This window comes from Ailuropoda melanoleuca, chromosome 2 (genome assembly GCF_002007445.2).
Source record: "Ailuropoda melanoleuca isolate Jingjing chromosome 2, ASM200744v2, whole genome shotgun sequence".
NCBI classification, from domain to species: domain Eukaryota; kingdom Metazoa; phylum Chordata; class Mammalia; order Carnivora; family Ursidae; genus Ailuropoda; species Ailuropoda melanoleuca.
In genome coordinates, this window is record NC_048219.1 from 83000731 (window position 1) to 83022100 (window position 21370).

A 21370-nucleotide genomic window follows, 5' to 3' on the forward strand; every position below is an offset into this window, starting at 1 on the left:
GATACTGAAAAATCACTCCAAGGGCATGGCCCTTCCAGGGTTGTAACCAGAAGCTGGGGTGTTTACCATCGTCTACATTCCTTTGTAAAGTCAGAATTCCAATTTTTGTCTCCCCAGTACTGGGAGATGGTTGAAAACTTTGCTTAACCTTTTAACCTCCTACTATTTACTTTCTTCTTAGCTTCTCAGCCACTTACCCAACCCCAGTCCATACCCTCCCAGTGTAGCTTTCATATTGTCAGTTTGCAGCATGTCAGGCTTGCCTCTCTGCTGCTGCCTTTTTCTCTGGGGTTCTGGCTTCTCAAACTACGACTTTCTAAAAGGGTCCTTAACTTTACTTGTCTTCTTGGCCCCGGGAGGTGTTGGAAAGCTCTGGAGCTGCACTAACTTCTACTTAGTCTCTGGCCTCCATCACTTAAACATTGGCAAATGTTTCAAGAGAAAAAGCAGTAGGGCCCACCTTGGTGTTTTTCTGTGATCTTGGCCCCCTGAGCCTATATACCTTAATTACTCACAATGCATTCAATTAGCTGTTTTTTGTATTTTATCCATCTCTTGTAGTTGTTTTCAGGGCCAGAGTTGATCTGATGCAAGCTGCTCCATCACAGGAGAAAGCAAAAATCTCCTGGAAGAGGAAAGCTGAATTACTGATCTCTTGAAATTTATACCCTACTTAACCTCCCCTCCTTCCAAAAAAGTATTTGAAGCAATTTACAATGAAATACACATACACATGCAAGAAAAACCTTAAAATAAAGGTAAAAAAAAAGTGCAAGGGCAGCAGGGAGGACAAAGGAAGGTATAATATAGAGTTAGAGAAAGGGGATTATTAGAAATTTAAACTATGTATGGTTTCCATAGTTGACTATCATCTTTAGTACTGGACTTGAAGCTAAGGTACAAATGACACATGAATTTTATATACGTTGGGGGAAACAGGACTTGGAAATTGGGAGAGAAAAAAGAGAGATGAAGTTGGCAGTAACAATTACATTGGGTATTTTTTGTTTGGGGTTTTTTTTTTTGTAGCCTTAGGCAAATTTTTCTTAAAACAGGAGTTAGGAGACAGTAGAAGATGCTGAGACTTACCTATAAGGGTCTAGCTGAATCAGGGCATTGGGATGTGGTACTGGGCCACTTAGGAATTGGGAGTGCTAATGCTTTGGCCTAGAAGCCTTCGTACCACTGCACAGATGTGATGTTAAAGTGCCCTTATTTTGTCTTAAGTTTCAGAGGTACTCTGGGGCTGGCTTCAATGCAAGAGATACCTACATCTTGTTTTCTGGGGGAAAGAATGTACAGTGTTCCATCAATAGGTATTTTTTTTCTGGTGCTGAATTTTGAAGGAATTTTATCATATGGATTATTGTGTCATTGAACAACACAGTAGTTTCCCCAATAGTACTTTTAAGGCTGATAAAGACATGCTTTTCACAGGAAGGTTTCTTATATCGACCCCTAAAAACAAATGAAACCGCAGTTTAAAATTGTTACTTTGAAAAGACGTATTTATGGAGAGCTAAATTAATACAGTTCAGTTACCTTTAAGGGTGTGGGGCTCTTAATTTGAAATACTGGTAGAATTTGGAAAACCAGAGGAAAATTTTGTTCTTGTTCCTCTCAGTTATCAACTGTTACAAGAGGTTTTGACAAAAATTGGCAATGGGTGGCTATGCAGATACTCTTTTTGATTTGAAAAGAGCCATATGCTTTAATTTTTTACAAGTTCTATTTATTTAAAAATATTATTAGCTGTTATTTAACCATATTAAAGGAAATCTGTGCTGAATACCAGACTGCTCATAGCAAGTTGAAATTCTGTTACCAAAATTTAAAATCTTGACTTGTACGGATGAGGGGACATCTCTGTTCTGCATGCAAGACAGTGCTTGGGTTTATATCTTTTTAGATTAGAATTTGATCTTTCGAGCATCTGTTTATACCTGCTTTACTTTTCCCAGTGGCGCGATAGCATAGCCAGCATTGGAGGGATTTTTGCAAGTTGAGTTGGAACATGGAGGCAGGAGGGCCCAAGTGATCCCGGGAGAGATGGGGAGGGCTTCACCGAGGAGGTGGTGCTGGAGCAGTTCCTTGCTGGGGGATGAGGAGCATTTCAAGTGGAAGAGACACAGAAGCAGGGTCCGTGGGGCACAAGAAAGCAGGGCATTTCCAGAAAATGAAGGCCATTTGTTTTGTTGGAGGACGAACTTTAGAGGGTGGGAAAATGGCAGGAGATGAGGGGGTAGCTGTGGGCCAGACCCTGAATGATCTCATATGCCTTTTATTATTCACTCATTGAGCAAATATTTATCGAACCACTGCTATGTACCAGGCCCCGTTCTAGGCACTGGTGTTCAGCAGGGAACAAAGCAAATAAAAATCACTGCTCTTGTAGTGATTCTAGTAAGGAGAGACAGACAATATATAATAGTAAAAATATACAAATACACATTAAGTATATTAGTGATAAGTGATAAGAAAATTTGGCAGTGCAAGAGTGTGCATACGTGTGTGTGCGTGCGTGCATGTGCTCATGCACGCAGGAGGCTGACCCAGGAATAAAGGTCTGAAGCTGGTGAAGGAGCCTCTAGGGGTGTGCTGTGACTCAGGGAATGTGTAAGGGCCCTGAGGGGAAGTAGACCTGGTTTGTTCCAGAAATAGGGGGAAACCTGGCTGGCTGCAGTCGAGGGAGGGAGCCATGGGAGAGGAGCAGGGGGTCCTGGAAACAGAGGGCTGGGTCCGTAGGCCTCCGTGGGCTTGGGCTTTTACCTGGGATGGGGAGCAACGGGCGAGTGTGCAGCCGGGTGATGACATAATCGAGCGTCAGTGTTTAAAATAGTACATTGGCTGCCGTGATGGGAGTGGAGGGCACGAGTTGGAAGCCAGAGGCCAGTTGGGAGGCTGTAATCATTCAGGTGACAGGGATGGTGGCTTGAGCCGGGGTGATGGTGTGGGGGCTGCTGGGAAGATCGATTGTATCCTGGAGGTGATGAGGACCTATTACAGACCTTGCCCAGTGAACTGACGTATGATTTGTGTATTAAAAAGATGATTTTGGCAACCATGTGGAGGAAGGATTACAGAGCTGAGACTAGGGGCTGGGTCAGGTTCCAAAGCTCCAATCACGAAGAAGAAAGAGAGAGGCCTTATAAGGGCTCTGGACTCCTGCCTGAGGGTGTTGTGGGCAGCTTGTTAACCCTGGTCAACTTCTTGACAAGGGGACAGGAATTGACAAGATTTACCCGTTAGGGAATTCCTTTGTAAACTTGCCAAGAAAGCGAGTCGAAGGCTTGTGATCAGGTTATTCTAGCACAGTCTGCAAAGCAGATAGCTACGGCTCCTTCCCAATGCAGGGCTCCGTGGGGAGGGTGCACAGTCTGGGGGTGGGGGTGGGGGTTACTGCTGTCTCCGCTTCACAGATGAAGCACATCGGCCCCAAGGAGGTTAAGCACCAGGCCGCACTGACTCTGAAGGGTCTCCCCCCACGACAGTTCCTTCTGAAAAGTCTCTTAGGGAGATTCAGAATTGTCTGGTCATGGCTAAAATTAAACATAAAAAAGAGATCGCCTATTTCCTTTGTGAACTCTGGTGACGGACAGCTTCAGGGCTGGATAGTTCTGTATTATTTCAAGGCCCTGGGTTGCCAGTGACAGAAATTCACCAAAGGAATGTAAGCGGGGAGGAGAGAAATTACAAGAAACTGAAAGGTGCAGGGGGAGGAAACGTGTGCGTGTGTGTGTGTGTGTGTGTGTGTGTGTGTGTGTGTGTAATGATTAAATGGTGTGGCTGGATCCAGTGATGCTGTTGGGTCACTAGGTCACGTTCATTCCACCTCTCTGGTCCAGGTGCTGGCCTGGCTCTCTTCACTCTGGATGGCCTCCTCACCTAGTCAGGAGGGGTGCCCAAGTGCGGCTTCACAGCAAATCATCTTTCTCTTTTTTAAAATGAAGTATAATTGACATAAAATATCAGATTTGTATCAGGTGTACAGAATGGTGGTTCAGCCTTTGTGTATATTGTAAAATGATCGCCTCAATAAGTCTCGTTACCATCTGTCAACATACAGAGTTAATATAATACTATTGACTGTATTCCCCATGATGCACATTATTTCCCCATGACATACTTATTTTATAACTGAAAGTTTGTACGTCTTGATTCCCTTCACCCATTTCACCTCCCCCAACTCCCCTCTGGGCAGTCACCCGCCTGGGCAACCGCCAGTCTGTTCTTTGTGTCTGGGAGTCTGGCTTTTGTTTGATTGCTTTGTTTTTTAGATTCCGCGTGTAAGTGAGATCATATAGTATTTGTCTTTTTCTGTCTGATTTGTTTCATTTAGCAGGATACCCTCAAGGTCGGGTAGATACCCAGAAGTGAAATTGCTGGATCATACAGTGGTTCTATTTTTAATTTTTTGAGGGACCTCAGTACTGGTTTCCACAGTGGCTGCAATAATTTACATCCCCACCAACAGTGCTCGAGGGTTCCTTTTCTGCACATCCTGGCCAATACTTATTTCTTCTCTTTTTGGTAATACCCATTCTGAGAGTTTTAAGGTGATATCTCATTGTGGTTTTGATTTGCATTTCCCTGATGATCAGTGATCTTGACCATCTTTTCATAGGCCTGTTGGCCATCTGTATATTTTCTTTAAAAAAATGCCTGTGCAGATTTTTTTTACCCATTTTTATTTTATTTTATTTTTTAAAAGATTTTGTCTATTTATTTGACAGAGATAGAGACAGCCAGCGAACGAGGGAACACAAGCAGGGAGAGTGGGAGAGGAAGAAGCAGGCTCATAGCGGAGGAGCCCGATGTGGGACTCGATCCCGGAACACTGGGATCATGCCCTGAGCCGAAGACAGACGCTTAATGACTGCGCTACCCAGGCGCCCCTTTACCCATTTTTAAATTAGATTATTTGCTCTTTTTTGCTATTGTATGAGGTCTTTATATGTTTTGGATATTAACTCCTTATTGGATATATGATTTGCAAATATCTTCTGTACAGAGTGTTGCCTTTCCATGTTGCTGATGGTTATCTTTGTTGTGCAGGAGCTTTTTAGTTTGATGTAGTCCCATTTGTTTATTTTTGCTTCTGTTGCCCATGCCTTTGAAGTCAGATCCCCCCAAAAAACATCACTAAGACCAAAGTCAAGAAGCTTACCACCTATGTTTTCTTTCAGGAGTTAGGTGGTTTAATGCTTACATTCAAGCCCTAAATCCATTTTGAGTTGATTTTTGTATATGGTGTAAGATAGAGGTCCAGTTACATTCGTTTGCTTGTAGCTGTTCAGTTTTACCCAGCACCACTGTATATGCTTGCCTTTTTGGTGGTAGATTAATCGACCAGGTACGCATGGGTTTATTGCTGGGCTCTATTCTGTTCCATTGATCTGTGTGTCTGTTTTTATGCCAGTAACATACCGTTTTGATTATTATAGCTTTGTAGTATAGGTTGAAATCTGGGAGTATGGTACTTTCTGACTTTGTTCTTGTTTCTTAAGATTGTTTTGGTAATTTTGGGTCTTGGGGTCTTTTGTGATTTCCAAAAAATTTTAGAAATATTTGTTCTTGTTTTATGAAAAATGCCATTGGAATTTTGATAGGGATTATACCAAATGTGTAGATTGCTTTGGGTAGTATGGACATTTTACCAATGTTAATTCTTCCAATCCATGGGCATGGAATATCTTTCCATTTATTTGTGTCTTCTTCAGTTTCTTTTTTTCAATGTCTTACAGTCTTCAATGTCTTTCATCTCCTTGATTAAATTTATTCTTAGGTATTTTATTCTTTTTGATGCAATCATAAATGGGATTGTTTTCTTGATTTCTCTTTCTAATGTTTTCATTATTACTGTATAGAAGTGCAGCAGATTTTTGTACATAAATTTTGTGTCCTGCAACTTTCCTGAATTCATTCCTTCTAGCAGTTTTTTTGGACAGTCTTTACGTTTTTCTGTCTCTAGCACCCTGTCATCTGCAAATAGTGAAAGTTTTACCTTTTTTAATTTGGGTGTCTTTTATTTCTTTTTCTTGCTCAATTGTTGTGGCTAGAACTCCCAATACTATGTTGAGTAAAAGTGGGGAGAGTGCGCTTATTGTCTTATTCCTGATATTAGAGGAAAAGCTTGGACTTAGCTGTGGACTTGTCATGTATGGCCTTTGTTGGGGTGTGTTTCTTCAGTACCCACTTTGTTGAGAGTTTTTATCATAAATGGATATTGAATTTTATCAAATGCTTTTTCTGGATATATTGAGATGATCATATGATTTTTATCTTTCATTTTATTAATATGGTGTATCATATTGATTGATTTGTGGGTGTTGAACCAGCCATCCTCCCTGGAATAAATCCCACTTGGTGGTGGTGATCCATTTAATGTATTGTTGATGGTATATGATGGTGTGGGTGTGAATGTTGTGTGGTGCATTCAGTGTATTGTTGATTCAGTTTGCAGATATTTTATTGAGGATTTTTGCACCTGTGTTCATCAGGGATATTGGCCTGTAATTTTCTTTCTTTCTTTCTTTTTTTTTTTTATTGTGGCAGTGTCTGGTTTTGGTATCAGGGAAATGTTGGCCTCATAAAATGAATTTGGAAGCACTCCCTCCTCTTCAGTTTTTTGGAAGAGTTTGTGAAGGATAGGTATTAAAGCTTCTTTGAATGTGTGGTAGAATTCACCAGAGAAGCCATCTGGTCATGGACTTTTATTTGTTAGGAGATTTTTGGTTACTGATTCAATCTCCTTACTAGTAATCAGTCTTTTCAGATTTTCTGTTTCTTCCTGATTGAATCTTAGAAGATTGAATGTTTCTAGGAGTTGATCCATTTCTTCTAGGTTGTCCAATTTGTTGGCATATATTTGTTCACAATAGTCTCATTATCCTTTGTGTTCTGTGGTATCAGTTGTAACTTCTCTTTCATTTCTATTTATTTGATTCCTCTTTTTTTCTTGGTGAGTCCAGCTAAAGACTTGTTGGTTTTGTTTATTAAAGAATTTTCTTTATCTTCTCAAAGTTCTTAGCTTCAATGATTTTTTCCCCTATTATCTTTTTAGTCTTTATTTCATTTATTTCCACTCATGATTATTATTTTATTATTTCCTTCCTTCTACTAACTTTGGGCTTCTTTTGTTCTTTTTCTAGTTCCTTTAGGCATAAAGTTGGAGTTCTTATTTGATATTTTTCTTGTTTCTTGAGATAGCCTACATTGCTATGAATTTACCTCTTAGAATCATTTTGCTGTATCCCATGGTTTTTGATATGTCATATTTCTGTTAATTTTTCTCTAGGTTTTTTTAAAAAAAATTTCTCTTTTGATTTCTTTGTTGACCCAGTGGTATTCCGTAGCATGTTGTTTAATCTCCTTGTATTTGTGGGTTTTTAAATTTTCTTTTTGTAATTAATTTCTAGTTTCATACCATTGTGGTTGGAAAAGGTGCTTGATATGATTTCAGTTTTCCTGAATTTATTGAGACTTGTTTCATGGCCTAACATGTGAGCTGTCCTGGAGAATATACCATGTGCACATGAAAAGAATGTGTATTTTGCTGCTTTTGGATGGAATGTTCTGTATATATCTATTAAGTCCAACTGGCCCAGTAATGTGTTGTTTAAAGCTGATGTTCCTTACTGATTATCAGTCTAGATGATCTATCTACTGATGGAAGGTGGGGGGTTAAAGTCCTCTACTCTGATTGTATTGCTGTCGGTTTCCCTCTTTCAGTCTGTTAATATTTGCTTTAAATACTTTTAATATTTGCTCCTATGTGGGGTGCATGAAAATATATAAATGTTATATCTTCTTGCTTGCTTGAACCCTTTATCTTTTGTAGTGGCCCTCTTTGTCTTTTATTACAGTCTTTGCTTTAAAGTCTATTTTGTGTGATGTGAGTATAGCTATACCAGCTTTGTATTGTTTTCCATTTGTGTGGAATATCTTTTCCCATCCCTTTACCTTTATTCTTTTTGTGCCCTAAAGTAGGTGGTGTATAGATGAGACTTGTTTTTTAAAATCCATTCAGCCACTCTGTGTCTTTTGTTTGGAGAATTTAGTCCATTTACATTTATAGAGAGGTATGTACTTCTTGCCATTTTGTTCATTGTTTTCTGGCTGTTTTTGTAGTTCCTCTCTTCTATTTTTCTCTTCCCTTGTGGTATAGATTTCTTTCTTTAGTGTTACATTCCTTTCTCATTTTTGTTTGTATTTACTGTAAGTTTCTGCTTTGTGGTTACTGTGAGGTATGTATTTACTGTCCTAAGTATATAACAGTCTGTTGGATTGACAGCAACTTAAATGTGAACACTATCCAAAACTCTACAGTTTAACTCCCTGCTGGCCCATGTTTTGGTTTTGATGTCACATTTTACCTCTTTTTATTTTATGCATTTATTAACTAATTATTGTAATTTTAATTTTACTACTTTTGTCTTTCAACTTTCATACTAGCTTTATAAGTGGTTAATCTACTAGTTTATCACACATTTACCTTTTCTAGTGAGATTTTTACTTTTGTATGTTTTCTTGTTGTTAATTAGTGACATTTCTTTTCAGCTTAAAGAAGTCCCTTTAACATTTCTTGTAAGGCTGGTTTATGTGATAACCTCCTTTAGCTTTTGCTTATCTGGGAGACTCTATTTCTCCTTCAATTCAGAATAATACCCATGTCAGGTGTAGAGTATTCTTGGTCGGAAGTTTTTTTAGCATTTTGAATATGTCATTCCACCCTCTTCTGGCCTGCAAAATTTCTGCTGAAAAATCTGCTGATAGCTTTATGAGGGTTCCCTTGTATGTAACAAGTTGCTTTTCTCTTCCTGCTTTTAAGGTTCTCTCTTTATCTTTAACTTTTGACATTTTAATTATAATACGTCTTGGTGTGGCTCTCTTTGGGTTTATTTTATTTGAAATTCTCTGGACTTGCTGGACCTGAATGTCTGTTTCTGTCTACACGTTAGAGAAGTTTTCAGCCATTATTTCTGGAAGTAAGTTTTCTGCCCCTTTCTTTGCCTCTCCTCCTTCTGGGACCCTTATGATGTGAATGTTATTCCACTTGATAGTGTCCTATAGATCTCTCATCTTCATTTTTTTTTTTTTAATTCTTTTTTTTTTTGTTTTTGTTTCTGTTTTTTCTTTTTGCTGCTCTGGGTGATTTCCAGTGCTTTGTCTTCTAGTTCACTGATTCATTCTTCTGCTTCAGCCAGTCTGCTCTTGAACCCATATAGTGTGTATTTCGCTTCAGTTATTGTATTCTTTAGCTTGGTACCTTTCTTTTTCTTTCTTTCTTTTTTTTTTGCTTTTTAAGTAAGTTCCACGCTGGGCCAACACAGGTTTGAACTCATGATCCTGAGATCAAGACCTGAGCTGAGATCAAGAGTTGGATGCTTAACCAACTAATCCAGGCACCCTGCTTGGTACTTTCTCATATCTTATCTTTGTTGAAGTTCTCACTGGGTTCATGCATTCTTCTCCCAAGTTTGGCAGGCATCTTTATGACCACTACTTTGAATTCTTTATCAGGTTGTTTACTATCTCCATATCATTTAGGTCTCTTTCCAAGGTGTGTGTGTGTGTGTGTGTGTGTGTGTGTGTGTGTGTGTATGTATTCTCTTGCTTGGAACATATTTCTCTGTTTCTTTGTTTTGCTTGACACTCTGTTTCTGTGTATTTGGTGAAACAGCTACCTCTCTCTGTCTTGAAGGAGTGGCCTTGTATAGATAATGATCCTTCTTGTTCAACCTTGCCCTAGCCCTTGGTTGTCTCTCAAACCTTTGAGATTGTCTAAGTAGCCTGATTTATTCTGGATATGTCCCTGTTGTTGAGGGTATGCCAAGACCTGTCAGTGTTCCAAGGGGACAAATCTCATTTATCACCTAGTTTCAGGTTGATTAGAAGCCAGACCCTTAGGCAGCAGTTTTTAAAGCATGCAAATATATACAGTCCCATGGGGCTAAACTTGTAAACCCTGCTGGCCTCCAGACCAGGAGATTTGCAGGTGTTCCCTGGGCAACAGTTGCAAAAATTGGGGCTCCAAGTGAGTGTATAATCTCACTGGAAAGTCTCATCAAGCTGCAGTGAGGCCAGTGGGGTGGACAGGGATGGTATCTCTTTGAGAGATACCCAGGCACTTCCCTGGGAGTGCCTTCATAGCCTCTAGATGTTGGAAACCTGAGGGTTGTCCCTCAGGCTGAAGCTTCAGGATAAGTAAATAGGCCTTTTTCACAGGAAGACGGTATGTGTGTTTCAGTCTGCTGTCTGTGCAGTGCCCCGTGGGTGTTGACCTGCTAAGAACTATCTTGCTGATTGTTATAGTCCCTTGGAGCTCAGGAACGCCAGCCCCCTTAGCCAGCAGGGCCAGGTAGAGAAGGGGTGTCTCCTGTGTGGTTTCTGCGTGTCTGCTGACTTTAGCAGGGCAATCGGAGGTTGTAGGGGTGGGGCACACCCACCAGCTTCAGAAAGGCAGCGGGAAAGTGCCCTCGCTGTGCATGCCTACGGGGTTCAGCGGCGCAGCAGGAGCAGGCCCTGTCTGCATGCGTGCTTGGGCCCAAGTTGAGGATGGGGAATGCCATGACCGCTGGTGCTCACCAGCCCCAGGCAGGGGGTGGGGGAGTGTCACAACTGCCACCTGCACTCACCGACTTTAGCACGGGAGGGAGAGAATGCTGTGATTGTTCATGCTCGCTTGCCCCTGCCCGGAAGCCGGGCAGTGCTGCAGCCCCCCACGATCTCCGGCCTCAGCAAGGCCCAGGACAGTGCCATAACCATTCACCCCTGCCCGCCCCAGTGAGGCAGTGGCGGAGTGTGTGCCCAAGCCCCCAGTCTGCGCTAGCAGGGCAGATGGAGAGCTACAAACGGTGTCCACCAGCGCCTCCATCTCTGGAGAGAGCACCGACTGCCCCCTGCCCCCCCAGCAGATGCCCCCAGGCCAGCAAATGAATCTCCTTTACATACAGTCCAAGTGCTTTTGAAATGGGTGCTTTTTCGCAGGATTCTGGGGCAAGTGAGACTGCAGGTGATCCCTTTAAAAGGCCGATCTCAGTTTCCTGTGGCCCTTTGGGTACCTTGGATGTCAGCTCTTGGTTTTCTAACCAGATGTTTTTGGGAGCTCGACTCTGATACAAATCCCAAGGGTTGGGTGCCTGTATGTGGGCCACTGTGACCCCTCACTCCTCCAGGAGAAGTGCCCATCTGGTGAGATCCTTCCCTCTGGTGGGTCACTGCAGTGGGGGTGGGGGTTTCGGTGAGACCATGTCCCTGCCTCTCCCACCCATCTCAATGAAGTCCTTTTCTCTTTTGTTGTGGAGAGCAGTTCATCTAGTTTTCAAATCTTTTCCAGAGGGAAATTGTCCATAGGTAGCTGTTGATTTCGTGGGTCCTTGGCAAGGGGTGAGTTCAGGATCTTCCTGTATGACCGTCTTGAACTCTTTTTTCGCATATCATCTTTATAGTACCCTGACTCCGGAGGAATTGAAAGTTTCTGAATAGCTGCAGCAAAAATGAGCCAGGAGGATCCCGACTGGCCTAGTTTGAGCCGGTGTCCACCCCCGGGGCTGGGGCATTCAGGGTCAGCCCCATCTGAGGAGCCGTCGAGGAACGCTGGGCGGCGGGCGCGCATATGCTGCGGGTTTGCCAGAAGTAGTGAGTGTGAGGTCATGGGCGTCATCCTACAGGCACCGAGCTGCCTTAGGAAGAAAGTAGCAGCATGTTTCGGCACTGCTCCGCAAGACTCTTTGGGGTTGGTTCTATCGTCTGCAGGAAGAGATGTGACCCGGAGGCCCGCTTGTGACTCTGTTTTTAAGAAGAGTGGTGTAGGGTGCAGCGTCTTTTCTTCGAACTGAGCAGCAGTCTGGACTTGCCCCCCCCCCCCCACCAGGCTGGCCCACAGCCCCCTGCTGAGAGCACACACTAACCTTATCACCATTTCTCTCCTGTGGAGGCTTTCCCTTTTCCGGGGTAATGGTAATGGACGGAGAAAACGAGACATGGCTTTTAAAAAGTCTTCAACTTCTTTTTCCTTTTTTTTTACTCCAACACAAATTAAGATAAACGTTTTCATTGCGATCTGGTACACACACACCTCTGTGTATTTAAAATTGAACAACCGTATTTACTCCTTACTAAATGCAGTGGACTCTAGTATTTCCTTTTCTGTTTCATTGTATTAACACACACACACACACACACACACACACACACACACGCTAGTCACAAGCACCATAAATTCATTTCACAACCGCTAAATGGGAACTCAGACTTTGAAAAACATGAATTAAATCATTGAAAAACAAGCAACAATGGTATATTCGTTTGCTCGGGCCGCTGCCACAAAGAGCCACTGACTGGGTGGCCTAACCAGCAGAAACGTGCCCTCTCGCAGCTCTGGAGACGAGCAGTCCACTTGTTGCTCCCTTGGCGGGGGGAGGGGGGGTCTGCCCCAGGCCTCCCCACCAGCTCCCGGTGGTTTGTGGGCCATCTTTGCTGTTCCTCGGCTTGTAGACACTTCACCCCCATCCCTGCCTTCATGGTCACCTGGTGTTCTCCCCATATGCATGTCTGTGTGCAGGCTTCCCCCTTTTTAAAGATACCAGTCATTGGATTAGGGTCCCACTCTCTTCTCACCCAGTGGTGTCTAATAACCACTGATAACGTCTGCAGTGACCCCGTTCCCAAGTCAGGTCACGTGTTGAGGTCCTGAGGCTGGGATTTCACCATATCCATTTTGTTGGGGGAAGCAGAACTCAAACCATCACAAATGATAAAAATACAAAATCGAAAAGATATAATAGAAGTTCGCATCTTATCGAGCTCTTATTACATGGCAGACTGTCAGCCAGGCTTTTTATTTCATGAACTCAGTCAGTCTTTCTTGCCCCATATGATAGTTGAGGAACCTGAGAGAGGTCAGTCTCTCAGATATAAACTTAGGTCTCTTTCAGAGTGTATCCGTGAGGGTAAATCTGGTGTGGTAGTTGCTCTTGCAGCTAAACTTTTTGGGGAAATTACTCAATTTTGTGTGTGATTTCTGTATAAAACATAACATTCCCTTATAAAAATGTAATCTCTTTGTATCAAGAATGAGTTCTTTCCAGTCATTCTAACAACTTCATGCTTCCTTTTCTTTCCGTTATAATTGTTAGCGTAGTGTTGATTTTGTCCAGTTTTTTAAACAATGAGTATTTTTTTAAATTCTTATAATTTTTGAGTGATTTTTTGAAAGATTTTATTTATTTTAGAGAGAGAACTTGAGCCGAGAGAGGGGCAGAGGGAGAAGGAGAGAGAGAATCTCAAGCTGACTCCGCACTGAGCGCAGAGCCCAATGTTGGCTGGATCTCACAACCCTGAGACCGTAACCTGAGCCGAAATCAAGAGTTGGACACTCAACCGACTGAGCCACCCAGGCACCCCAAGTGATGTTTCTTTTGACATAGCTATGCCCGATGTTAACATTGAAGAGGAAGAAGTTAATTCAGAGAAACTTCGTGAATGTGCCCTATCCTAGTACAAGGAATATGTGTGGAATGCGTGTGTTTTATTTTGTTATGTCACTCAAATACAAAAGAAATTTTTGAATTAAGAGAATAAGCAAACTTAGGTCTCCTGGATTTCAGAGCCCATGCTTTGCCCTGTTTGCATTAGTGCTGTACCTGTTTGCGGAACATTAGGCAGAAGCCAGACAAGCTCATTTGGTCCAAATTGAAATGCTTTGCACAGGTAATAAATGCACTATAAAATCGCACTGAAGTTCATGGCAAAGATGACCCCTTAAAGGACACTCAGGTGAGGGTCCCTATCAGAGGCCTGGGAAGTATGTGCCCTTGGGGCAGGGAGTGCCAGTAAACTCTTGGCTTTGTCCACAGAACTCATCCCCAGTAAGTTGTTGCATTCCTAACACCGCCCAGCAACCCGCCAGACAAGGCACCTCCCCTTTGTGCTTCCCTATCCTCATTCTGAATTTAGATCAGGGCGAAGAGTAGAGAGAAGGAAATGAGCCAGAAAATAGAAAATTAATACTTGGTGGAGTCGTCATATTTTAATATTAATTTATAGGCAATGTCAGATAACCAGAGTTAAATCTTTTTATCAGCAGGCTGCTCTAGGGTTTAAAAATTGGCATCCATCATTGTAAATCAGGTCTCAGGAGCCCTGGGGAACGGTCTCTAGGGATGGGGGTTGATCTAGGGTGGACAGAAATGTAAATACTTGATTAGCTGTGTCCTTTTCTTTCACACCAACCCTAAAATACTTCCACGTCCCGTTGAGTGACAGTGGTATGTTAAATAGTAACGGGAGGGAAGAAGCTATTCGGGTTTATGGTTAGCCTACTTTTAATAGTTGTCTTCTTCCCTGTCGATCCTAGGAGACTGTTGTGTGAGAGGTACCCGCTTCAGGGTCGTGTTCCCGGCTCGCGGTTCTGGGGTTGGGCTTAACCTCTCTCTGCTCAGGCCCGGGCAGCACACCATTTTTCCCAGCTGGCTGGATGTCACTTCTTTTTTGGGGCGGGGGGGGGGCCACGAGCCCGTGAGCAGGAGCACCCACGGGTTTGACACGTTTACACTGGGATGACCTTCCGTGACTCAGGTCCCGCCTCTCATCTCTTGTCATTGCAGCTCTCTGTCGCGGGCGCGTGGTGAGAGTCCCCACAGGGAGCCTGGTGCGGGTGGTGGGCACTGAGCTGGTCATCCCCTGCAACGTCAGTGACTACGACGGCCCCAGCGAGCAGAACTTCGACTGGAGCTTCTCGTCTTCGGGGAGCAGCTTCGTGGAGCTTGCCAGCACCTGGGAGGCGGGCTTCGCCACCCAGCTGTACCGTGAGCGCCTACAGAGGGGCGAGATCGCGTTGCGGAGGACTGCCAACGATGCCGTGGAACTCCACATCAAGAACGTCCAGCCCTCGGACGAGGGCCACTATAAATGTTCCACCCCCAGCACAGACGCCACCGTCCAGGGCAACTATGAGGATACAGTGCAGGTTAAAGGTAACATCCTCACGGGGCTCATCACGTCAGGGGCCAGACTTTTCTCTGCCACCCGGCTTTGTCAAGATACTGAACTCCCCTGCGACTCTTCTCCCTCCTGTGTCTAAAGGACAGCACAGTGTCTTACCTGATTAAAAGCAGAGGTAGGCCAGGTCATCTGTGAGGGCCCTTTCCCTGCACTTGGATTCTGAACCATCCGTGTGGCTGGCGTGGTGGCAGAGCCAGGTTGCCTGCACTCAATCCAACTGCTGGCTGTGTCACTTGTCACCAAGTGGCCGTGGGCATGTTCCGTGCCTCAGCCTCCTCCCCTGAAACAGTGCTTCCCTTCAAGATTATGAGGACAAGGTGAGTTAGCATGTGTCCGGCCTCAGAGCAGTTCCATAGTAAGCATTCATGAGGTTTGCACTGGGAAGGCGATGGTCATGGTGATGTTCACTTTTATGGGAATAGCAGATAACTTCGAAATTCATGTCTTTCTTCGTGCCCTTCATGATTTAATGCCAATTTGTTCTGGAATTTGTGTGGGTTAGTTGTAGAGAAAGAACGACGGTAGTCGCTGCTAGCTTATGATGGAACCCTGCTAGCTTATTGGCCTGACTCTGCAGAGAGTCACACCTCATATATCTGGAAGGTTTGGGGTTTTGTGGGTTTTTTTTTTTTTTCCATTTTCCAAGTCCTATTAGATTTAGTCCCACATTCAGTTCTCTAACCCAATGAAGATCCGGCAGGATATTTCCGACTTATGTATGAGGAAACGGAAGAGCATAGGTTAATTACTTGCCCCAAAATCAAACAGCTACTTGGTAAATGAGCAAGAACTAACTATTTTAATTTGGGGCCAACAAAACAGAAACATGATTATTGTTATTACTTAACTATGCATTTATTTGTATCCTGCCTTATTCCAAAAAGCATTTATATCAGAGTAGGGAATGTAGGGAACGATCGGGAAAGTAGAAGTACGAGATGATCTAAAAGGAAGGGGCTGATCCCGGTATTCATCCCCTCTGTAATGACGTACAGAACCCTGCCATGTCTCGGGGGCTGTTCTCCCCATTTGACGCGGGAGGGAATAAAATAGCCATATCCATTATATAGGTATTAAACATCAAATCTACCTCTTCTTTATAGAAAGTCCTGAAGATGCTTTTTAGAAAAAAGTCCTGTGAGACATTCTTGCATTTCAGTTAAGTAACATGTTGCTTTTAGTCCTCACACGCATGCTGTCTCTCCCATTAGGTCAGATGCACACTTGTCTCCCCTGTAATTCTCATCTTGAGGAGTAGGGGGCAGCAGAATTCCCCCTGCCCCTGTACCCCAGTGTCTTCCTGTTTCTTCTCCAGTCTTTGGAAGGAAGGAGCAAGGAGAGGCTTTCCTTGGGTGAGGAAAGCAGATAGATGGCCATGAATGAGGCTGGCTGTCTGCCCAGGTAGGGCCTCTGGTGGCTGCCATGCCGGGTCCAGGGTCTGCCTGGCCTTCAGCTTTGTGGGTCTTGCCACTCTTCAGCCGGTTGCTGACAGATACCTGGCCACGAGAACCGAGTCCTGTTAACTGGACTTGCAGACTGGTGGATATATTAGAAGGTCATTATATTCATTTTGCAGTAGAGATGGGTCTTTGGGATAGGTCTTTCTAAAGATGGAGCAGTTTTTTCTCAAGGACACTGAATTTAGTTTCTAAGGGTGGAATTTCGAGAAAAACCAAAGGCATAATGAATAGTAGCGTTGGAGGGTTCTTTTATCCAGCTTGTAGACAAGCCTCAGAGATTGTCCACACCCCTGGGGAGAGGCCTTTCTTCTGGTTATCTCAATTATCACTTCCCGTCCTAAATAGCACTCAGCAGGACTTCCTGGATTTCTGGCCTCTTCATCCTAGACTCTTTAAAGAGCCAGCCTTTCCCCAAATGGCCCTAATAGGCTACGTAGCTGAGGGTTCAGTCTTCCTTGATGGGTTCCTTTCCTGCATGCACTCTGTGCTCACCCTGCTTGTTCTTGGGCATTTCCCAGGCCTTGGGCACAGGCAGCTCCTGCCACGCTTTAGCCCTGTTTGGATCATGCTGCTTTAACTGGTAGAAGATCCTTCAGGCTCCCCACCGGAGCCCACTGCTCTAACAGAGGAGTGTTTGACCCTAACAGCTGTTGCTGAGCGCCAGACTCACCACGCCTTCAGCTCTGTCATTTCCCTGAGATAGGTCCACTTGTCAGCCCTTTTTAGAGATGAGGAAACTGAGGCACAGAGGAGTGAAGTACCTTGCTCAAGGGTGGCAAAAACCCATCTGCAAGGCACAACTCTGAAAAGGGAGTGTTCTCCACCCAGTTCTAGCAACGGGGGTCTTTTAGCACCTCATCTTTTTTCTTTTCTTTTTTTTCCTTTTTTCTCCCTTTTCTTCCCCTTCTTTTTCTTTTTTCCCTTTCCTCCTCCTCTTCTTCCTCCTCCTCTTCCTCCTCCTTTTCCTCCTCCCCCTCTTCCTCTTCTTCTTCCTCTTCTTCTTTTTTTTTCCTCCTTTTCTTCCCCCTCTTTTTCTTTTTTCCCTTTCCTCCCCCTCCTCCTCCTCTTCTTTCTCTTCTTCTTCTCCTCCTCCCGTTTTTTTTTTTCTTTTTCTTTTTCTTTTCCTTTTCAGGTCGGAAAGTCGGTTGGGGTTACACAGGAATGAAAATGGGAGAGCGTTCCCCCACGGTCATTAGAGCAGGGCGAGGGCGCCGCGCCCCGGGGTAGAGCAAGCCCCGCGGGGGCCGGGGCGCGGCGCGGCTCACGGCTGTGCTTCCTCCCGCAGTGCTGCGATGCCCTGCGCNTACCGCGCCGGCGACGTGCGCCTGGACACCGTGGGCGGTGACGGCTACCGCCTGTCGGTGGCCCGCGCCCTGGCCTCGGACCAGGGCTCCTACAGGTGCGTGGTCAGCGAGTGGATCGGTGAGCAGGGCAACTGGCAAGAGATTCAAGAGAAAGCCGTGGAGGTGGCCACCGTGCTGATCCAGCCAACAGGTGAGCTTCTGGAACTTGTCTGGCTTACACTCTGGCCTCTGTTTCGGCCAGGGACGGGGTAAAGAACCAGGCGGGAGTCGGGTCCTTTGCTGACAAGGTCGGTGCTGGACACGTGAGGCCTTGCGTTGCGGGGCTGGGGGAGTAGGCTGGTGGGGAGAGTTTGGGGAAGGTGTATTTGTTTTATGCCGGGTCCCTACGGTTTTGCTTTACAGCGGCTTCTCGTCTGGATTCATACTCCGGGACTCTGCAGGTTGCATAAAATACTAAGATAATCTGTTGACTGAAAGATTAAGTCCCTTCAAGTCCCAGAATGAGGTCTGGACTGGTGTTAAGGGGGGCTTTGGGGCAGAGGTGCCCCCACTCTGCTCTCTTTATTTTGTTTTGGCCTTATCTTATTTGGGTGTTTCCTGAGTTCCTGGATCTGCCATTTTGCACAGCTCTTGGAGTGTGCCTGGCTTACCCCCAGATGTCTGGTCTACCTTGGATCCTCTAGCTAGGCCATCCCAGCTAGGTGAGACTTCTCTCCGGCTGGGCCTCTTCTTGTTCCGTGTATGACACATACCCCAGGAATGTGCATCCAGCCCTGGGGTCTCCCTGCAAGAGGTTCTCAGTCCTCTCACCTGTGAACCAGCCTTTGTTTTTGGAAAAACACATATGTACTTTCCTATTCCTGCTAGAAAGTAAGAAAATACAAGATACATTTTAGAAAACCCATAAAAAGAAAAGTTAAGAGAGGAGAAACAAGCTATCATTGACTGTGTCCAACAAGCATTACTAAAGAACCTCCTGGATGATCATCTCTGTCTGGGCCCTGGGGTCAGAGGTGCTTGAGGAATGTTCCCTGGGCCCCATAGAACTCCAGCCTCGGCAGACACAGTGTAAAGAGACCATCTCAGGATGATGTCATTGCTGTGGATGGATGGATGGCTGTCCTTGGTTTTCTGGGAGGCTAACATCTTCAGATCTGTCGCTGCCGCCTCCTGCTTTGTAAACTGGGAAGACCTTGGGCAGACTCATTTCCTGAGTATAAATGTGAATGTGTGGCCGCTCTGTTGCTCAGATGGAAAGGAAAGCAGGAGACAGTCCTCGCGGGGAGTATTTTTCCCCTGCAGGCTGCACGGTCCTGAGCACTCCACTCTGCATTTGTACCACTGCACAGGAGTTGAATTTGGTAAAAAGCAAGGCTGGGGTTCTTGAGTGACTGTGGCCATCAGTGAGGTGGGAGGTGCTCTTGCCAAGGAAAGGGGCTACCCATCATGCTCAGTCTTCCAGTGGCCATAGAAATCACCTTCTGAGTGGACTCAGGTCAGCTTCCTTTGAGGATGTGATCTGCCTGAAATCTGTCCTAAGAAACTGGGGTCTTCAGTTTGCATCACACAGCTGTTCCCAGGGGAACAGAACAATTAAGAGTTTCAGATTTGCAATGAGTTGTCTTCTTATGCGGAATTTCAATTGTAAAGGTGTTCTTTATTTCAGACAAGCCACAAAACCCATAATATCAAGTGTAAGACTTGATAACTCTGAACCTCTTAGGCACGTAGTAGCACCTGGCTCTCCCCTGAGCCTGGGGTTCATAACCGTTTTGTTGCCATGGGCTTCTTTGACAGTCTTGAAGCCCACAGAACCCTTCTCAGAATTAACGTGTTTTAATTCATTAAAAATGTATATAAGATGACAAAGGAAAATGATTCCACTGAAATAGTTATCAAAATATTTTAAGACAAATTTGTTACATAGTAATATTGTGCTTTATTAATGCATTAAATAATATATAGTGGCAGGCTTAACAAACCGCCATAATTTCCAAGTAGTAACGAGTGCAAATGATATTTTAAGATATCTGCAGCAATTGCAATGTAATTTGAAAATTTCCCTGACAAACCACTTTGTTGCTTGCTTTCGTAATGAGAGGAGATGCTGTATTTCAGGTAGAGATTAGTAAAAACAAAGATAAGATTTTTTTCCCACCCAGGTCACAGACTTCCTAAATTATCTTCTTGGACCCCAGGTTAAGAACCACCACACTGGAGTGCTGGCCTCTCGCTTTTTGTCAACACCTACATTATCCAAACTAGCTTCTTAAATACTCTTATTGCATTATGATAAACAGCTCAAAGCTCCTTCAACAGTGGGGCTGTGTTATGTATGCAGCAGTCCCCCTCTCCCCCCATGTTGGGAGTGGTCTGCTTCGTGTAGATCTTGGTGTCTAATTTATGGCTTCAGTTATATCCAACCAGAGAAAGCTTCACCACCACAGGCTTTGTCCGGGGTATCCCCTTGCATTACAAGACCTTAGAAATTATTCTTTTTTTTCCTTCCACCTGCTCCATCCTGTCTCCCAGCTGTGAATTGCCCCCCCCCCAATCCAGAACCTTCCGGGAACAATGGTTAGTGATGTGGCTAGCTATTTAGCAACTTGCAGGGAGAAGATTACAAAGTGAACTATTTAGTTGAAGAGACATTTCTGCCAATATTCCTAAAGCTAAGAATCCGCTTTCTCTGTATGTGCAGTCCACAGCTGTGTATTTACCCCTTCTTCACTCCACAGGGTCCCCTCCTGAGCCTTCTTTGACTTCCAGCCAGCACAGAGGGCCTCCAGCAGTGTTCCAGGGTCTCTGACCATAGGCATTTTTCTTGGAGGTGTTCAAACCCCACACCATGCAGGCTCATAGCTTGGTTTCCATACTGACTCCGCTCAAAAGATGCCCTCCAATTACTTTTGGCCCCTTTAAAAGGGGTGAAGGAGATGGAAGAATTTGGAGGGTGGGTGGAGGTGGGAAATCAGACTTTTTCAATTCCCTTTTATAATACTATACCCACCTCATTTTCTGTCTTTGTCATGGTGGGTCTTGAACTCGGCCTGTAATCCTTGTTGGAAATGTTGTCAGGCTTTGGAAAAACTCATATGAAAGCAATCTGCTCGAAAGGGCATGGGCTTTGGGGTTGGGCCTTTTCTGGACCAGGCAGCAGCCTTTGTTGCTGGGTTTACTCAGGATCGTTGCTGATGCTGAGCCAGTCTTGGAAGACCAGGGCTGTGCCTCCGCTCGAATCCCCTGGGAGGTGTTAGCTATTTCTCATCTAAGCAGCGGTTCCGAGAGCATTACCACGAATTGAATGTTTTTCTACTCTGATTACAGATGTTCAACTTCCTTTTTTTAAAAAAAAGGACTTGAATAAAGTAAACTGTTTGTATGTAAAAAGCCTTGACAGGGGAATGCTGAAACCAGATCTGCCTTGAGACTGACACCAAATACTTGAGTGCTTCATCTAAATATAGGCTACTTTTAATTATCCACACTCATGCGAGAAGGCAGTGTCGTGGATAATCCAAAAGTCATTGTGGTTTGGTTTTAGAAAATCTGCTTTATGTTTGGCTTCAAGGTGGGGATGTCTAATGGAATAAATGAGGC

At 44.4% G+C, this 21370-nt stretch overlaps 1 protein-coding gene across 1 annotated transcript in view; it reads left to right on the top strand.

The window, feature by feature from the left end:
- Positions 1-14578: 14578 nt before the first annotated feature.
- The window catches only part of PTGFRN (prostaglandin F2 receptor inhibitor), a gene marked incomplete at its 5' end in the record, with an annotated part of 42431 nt that continues 35639 nt past the window's right edge, over positions 14579-21370 (top strand). The window contains 3 exons of the mRNA XM_034641761.1: positions 14579-15077; positions 15251-15323; positions 17752-17960. Of these exons, the coding sequence (XP_034497652.1) occupies positions 14579-15077; positions 15251-15323; positions 17752-17960 (781 nt within the window). The remainder of the gene's footprint in view (positions 15078-15250; positions 15324-17751; positions 17961-21370) is intronic.